Below are 6,087 nucleotides of genomic sequence, written 5' to 3'. Positions count from 1 at the left end.
TGTGTGTGTGTGTGTGTGTGTGTGTGTGTGTGTGTGTGTGTGTGTATGTGTGTGAGTGTGTGGTTTGATGTCAAAATTAGGAGATCTTGTACAATTCATCTGCACACCAATGGCAGCACTTGACGAAGTTCCAGGCAGAAAGAATAAATAATTCAGGCTTGCAAACATTTACATGAAATTTGTAGAGACGTCACACACAGAATGCAACTTTATCAACACTAGATGGAAGAATGTGAACACGTACAAAGAGAGATCTCCACACAACTATTGTTTATTTCACATATCACTATGTCTATACTATGTACATACGACATGTCGTTTTAGAGAAATACAATGTGGCAAATAAATAAATTCTATACATTCTCATGCCTCCACACAATGTACAATAGGAGTGCATATATTTACTTGACAATAAACCCTATAACGGATAAGTAATATATAAAACAGGGGGGGGGGGGGTTGAAGAGATGGCAAAAACAAATGTGGAATAAAATCAGTGACAGTAGGGACAATGCGAAAGGTTGCAAACTGCAGAAGTTGCTGACATACTAAATACTAGCCAAGTTGCCAGAAGGCATAAAGACTTTACTGTTCCAATTTTGTCTTGACAGTGAAAAGCTTATGTTTCTGTCCCAGTTGTTCTGACCTCTGCTTCAACAAGAAGGGTTGACAAAGGATAATAATCATGTGACAGACCTATACTGAAAGACTAGATCCACACTGAGTTAAGGGAAAAAGGTATAAGAAGCAGGCACATACTTGGCTCTGGAAAACAACATTTTCTTCTATGTACACAGAAGCAAAGCACTGAATTAGTACACTCAAAGGAGCAATGATTAAGTTAATTTTCAGGACCTCAAAACATTCAATAACTTTCCCTTCTCACATATTTTCCCAATCCTTGCCAACTGTAAGATGCTCTTGAGACCAATGACAAGAGTTCACAAGAATGGGTGAACTAAAAAAGAATAACTTCCTGGGAGAGGTGAACCTATTCATCATGAGGTCTAAAAGTGAGATGCCCGATATAACCAGGTAATTTTGCAAGTCTCATTCCTTTTATATCTTTTTATTTCCTACCCCAGTTATAATGAGATACCCCTTATAACGAGGAAATTTCAGAGTTCCCTCAATTACGTGAAGTTTGTTTTAATGAGGATTCCCTGTATACTTGCAGAACTTCTTTACATTTTATGATACTCTAGTTACAGATTTTCTTGTTAAAGGGATGACACAGTTTTGGTTGAGATGGGGGAATTCAGATTTTAACTTTTTGTGTGATAATTTGAAACCACTTTCGAAGTATTAAACAGCATACAATTGGGTTCCACCTTGTGTTAATAGGACCTCTTTGTTTTTAGATATTTCGGCCATTTCAAAACCAATTTCATAAAAAAAAAATATAAAAAAATACACTTTGAATTCCTCTTAAAATTGTATGCTTCTCTACATCTCATTAAAAACTAGAAATGTCGCTACGGCGACTGATGCCTCCGCCATAATGCATGATTCTCCCAATAGGTGTATAGTACAATGTCTTGACAATGTGTGATGACAGTTTCACATAACTGGCAAAATATCGAAATAACAGGTTTGTCAGAAATATTTTGAATGTTCACTTTCCACGAACTGGGTTTGCTATAATTGTCTATTAAAGAGTGCAGGTACACATATTTGGGGAATTGAAAATTTTTACTTGACTTCTGACTGACCTTATTATAAGTTTATGCATTGAGTATAATTTTCAAGGTATGAAGAAAGAGTGTAATTACAGTACAAAATATTTTTTTTTCATTTAAACCTGACCTTTGACCTTCTGGCTGGAAATTTCCAAGAGAATCTCCATCAAGTAATACATGTACATATATTAAACACTTTTGAAACTAATAATGCAATCATTGCATATACTAGTATGCATGTATGAGGGAAATACAGTAGTAACATTTTGAGGAGTTGACCTTGACCTTTGAACCCCTGACTATTGACCCATGACACCTAAATTCCCTAGATAATCCCTGCCAGTCAGTACATGCATATGTACCATGCTCCATGAAGATACATTGAACCATTTGCGAGAAAAGTGATATTGCAACATTTTCACCTAACCTTTGACCTTTTGACCTTTGACCTTATGACATGAAACTCTCTCTGGAGAATCCTTACGCAGTAGTACATGTCTACACTAAGTTTCAAGAAAATAACTGCGGGCATTGCATAGATATGGGGGAAATAGCAACATTTTTAGCATTTGACCTTGATCTTTTGACCTTTGACCTCTTGTCAATGTCACTAGAATCTACTCAACTAATTGTCCCATCATACATCATCCTTGGACCAAGTTTGGTGAAAGCTGCTTCATCCAGTTTTGAGTTACGACGTACGTACGGACGTACGTACGGACGTACGGACGTACGTACGGACGGACGGACAACCTGAAAACATAATGCCTCCGGCACCACTTCGTGGCGGAGGCATAAAAAGTTGAAACCAGAAGCCCCATCTCAACCAAAACTATACCACCCCCTTTAACCATAGATGATAAGACAAATTACATAGAAAGAATGGATGGATCTTCACATTCCTTTGAAATTCATATGCAATGAGATGAGATAGAAAGATAAATGCATAAAATGGATGGATTTTGTGAGTGGAAGTGTGAGCTATCATCAGTCCACACATGTATCAACATACTTCCCTCGCAATCCCTGTCTGTACTCCATGTTGGGAATCGGATGAAGCTCAAAATCATTGCATAGAACTTTAGTTTCTTGCATAGCCAAATGTTAACATACGAGATGGTCATGTAACAGCGTTGTATCTCTTACTACACCAAGGAGGTGGACTATGGACGTTCATCAGGCACTTGTGCACAAATCTTTTGTAGGTGCTAATTTTTTTTTTTTTGGTGACAGAAATCAACATCGTGGCTTTCCATATAAATCTCCTCACCTCCAAACACATAGCCACAGACTCTCAAATTGCATAAAATCATGTTGTAATTGCTTTCATAGAAGAAAGGATGAAATGCAAGCTTACAAATCTCAAATATCAGATCAGACATACTGAAAGCATCTGGAAATACTAGTGATGTGTTAACGCAAATACAAATGACACGACCAGAGTTTAACAAAGATTTGTCTCTGCACAGTTGGGAAACTCACACTGTCTTTTCCCATTTACCATGCTAAATGAATGCTATGTCTCCTCACTAACAATACACTGAAAGACTTCATCATTTTCACTATACTAATTAAGAACACTTGCTGTAGAAGTGAGTACAGTGTACACAACTTGGTGGTTCTTCAATAAGCTGCTTGGTCACTGGTTGAAACGATGAAAAACAAGAATATGCAAGCATCACAATCATTCACACATTACATCATCCACAATTTGGGCAAAGGTTTGTTCAGCTGAGCTGCGGAGTGCATAGAGACACCATTTATGATTTCTAACTAAGGATGGTGTGGCAGATGTGAGTGACCACATGCCCTATAGAAGCGTATCGAGACCGTACAATGGCTGCATAATGACTCCCTATGAGAATAGTCTATGAGCCAGATGTTGGTGCTTTAAGTTCTGATATCACCGAGTCTCCCTACGTCACATCCACACAAACTACATGCAAACACAATCTTGATATAACTTGTGCTTACAAACTGGATATACACACTGTACAGGTGAATATGCATGTCATTACAGAACTACATCAAGTATACAAACTGAATGCTTAAATATTTTGTCCAAATTTCCAACAGATTTTTTCTTTTTCCAAATGACGAAAACCTCTGACAACATTCTTATACTATCTCGCCACCACCTAAAACTTTCACGACTTATCTTTGTAGATGTCACTACTGCTATCAATATATCCCTTACTCACATTGATACATAATTTAAGTATCTGAAAGAAATTGGCAAGTTAAGATGCACTTAAAAATCAAGGTGTCACTTTTTCTTTTCCTACAAAATCTTTGCATACTTCTATGACAAAATGAAGCAGCTCACAAACATTCATAATAATAGTCTTAGCTATATCAGTTTATCAATTGAAGGGGTCGGTGCAATATAGTGCTAACCCACACTTTTGTCAAAATTGAGTTACATGCATTTTCATAATCCTTATTCTTTACTCTAACCTCCGTGAAAGTATCATATTTGAATTCAACCAATAAGATGGTAAAAAATGCATGCATTCATGTTTTATTAATGTACGATGTATGGACTTTCCAAACATTCAACAGCGATTATCTCAAAAAGACTATTGTGTTGGGTTAGCACTGTACTGCACCGACCCCTTCAATTCTAAGTCTGCTCAAGTTACATTGTAACTGCTACAACTGACATTTATGATTACAATACAACTTTTGCCCTGTCATTTGAGTAGTCATTTATGGCAAATTGTATATATGCGTTGTTCATTTTAACATGACAGCTCTGTATTTCCTAATTAAATTCAACTCTAGTTGCTTTTCAAAGACAGCTTAAGTACATGAATATCAGCTGACATTACAGAGGTAAACAAAAATGTGACATTACTGTACCACTAACTTCAAGTCACACGACTTACATCAAAGTGTCATCTTTGATTCTACGATGTAAATTGATATGATATTAACAGGTAGAGGGTATAAATCCCCTCCCTCATGTTTACTGGTCTAAATCTCTGAAAAAAAAAAACACCTTATAATTTCCTATAATATGATTGGTCTCATCATATACTCTGTAAACAATTTACTTAAAGCATGTCTATATACGTAAGATCACATGGACAACACATACACATTAAACTCTAATTGTGCCTGGAACTTTGGACAGTGTGTACAACGTTACAGGGATTTCAGTGCCATTGGCACTCAAAGCACACAAAAGGGTTAAACACAAACAGTGCAACTTACTTCAATTCTGTAGGTAAGCATTCCTTCTCTTGTTGAACAAGGATGTCACAAGGTACACTGTACTCTGGTTTCTCCAGCTATGTGTTAGATAAACAACTTGAAAGAAATTTCAATCACTTTAATCTGTTCATATTTTTGGTGAACACGGATGTGGACTTTTTTTTATACAAGACATCCACACTGAGAGACGGAGATTAATTATCTTCAAGGTGCATATGAGTGGAGGGAATGTTAAAAAAGAGTATTAAAGGGATTGCATTTCAGAGTAGTACATAGGCACTTGATAAATTGTGTTTGGTCACAACACTCACTTTTGATCACACAATTTAATACCACACCATTATTTGTTTTGTTGACATAAGAGAAACTTAGAGGGTAAACAAAATTTGTTCATTTTTTTTTCTTCTCTAGACTGCCTAGCTTCAAGAGGTGGATGCATTGTTGAAGCACTGAACAAAAAAATAACCACCTTTTATTTTTCACTCCATAGTGAAAGTAGATCTCTTCCAATTCGTGATGCTAATAGTATCACCCAGTGTTTCGGTCCATTAGATAGTCAGTTTGTCAACAAAGGAAATGAGCTAGCCAGCAATATGTCAGCATTGTGATATTTTGGCTGGTAGTTCTGTGGGGTATTGATCATGTAGAGAAGAGCATGCTTCTTATTGTTTAGTTGCCCAGATTTCACTTCTTCTTGGATTTTGCCGAACCCCTTGAGCTCAACCCTGTCCTTGAGGATGGCCTTGACACTGAAGCGTTTGACTGCGATGTCTTCCTGCCTGGGGTTGGTGGGGGCGATGGGGTAATGGTCGGGGTGGGCAGGGGTCCTCCACCACCCCCTCCAGGGCTTGGCGCTCCGGGGCGAGCTGGGGGTGTAGAGGCAGCCCCAATGGTTCCCTTGGTCATGCCAGTCATGGGAGTCTCAGCCGGAGATGCCAGGGTGGACCCGGCAATGGTCGTAGTGGCCCGGTCATCCTGCGGTTGACCACCGGTCTTGGGTGGTTCTGCCGAGGTGGATGTGTTGACCCTGGGCGTGGTGCTAATGAGTCCGGGACCGGGAGTGGCACTCTTGCGCTCCAGTGCACGGAGTCGCTCAAGTGTGTTCTTCAGCTGATCCTCAAGCTCATGAACTTTTTCTTCAGCTGTTGATGCTCTTTCCTCTGTAGCACTACAAGACATAGATAAAAAAGTA

General features: G+C 38.4%; 1 protein-coding gene across 2 annotated transcripts in view; it reads right to left on the bottom strand.

Moving 5' to 3' along the window:
• Positions 1 to 2,438: 2,438 nt before the first annotated feature.
• Positions 2,439 to 6,087, bottom strand: part of LOC140240441 (axonemal dynein light chain domain-containing protein 1-like) — a 39,317-nt gene continuing 35,668 nt past the window's right edge. For both annotated transcript variants that reach the window (XM_072320211.1, XM_072320210.1), the window contains exon 27: positions 2,439 to 6,063. In XM_072320211.1, the coding sequence (XP_072176312.1) occupies positions 5,580 to 6,063 (484 nt within the window). In that variant the 3' untranslated portion in view covers positions 2,439 to 5,579. The remainder of the gene's footprint in view (positions 6,064 to 6,087) is intronic.

Source organism: Diadema setosum, chromosome 17 (genome assembly GCF_964275005.1).
Source record: "Diadema setosum chromosome 17, eeDiaSeto1, whole genome shotgun sequence".
NCBI classification, from domain to species: Eukaryota; Metazoa; Echinodermata; class Echinoidea; order Diadematoida; family Diadematidae; genus Diadema; species Diadema setosum.
Note: the sequence above shows the minus strand (reverse complement) of the source record. Positions and strands in the feature narration are given on the sequence as shown.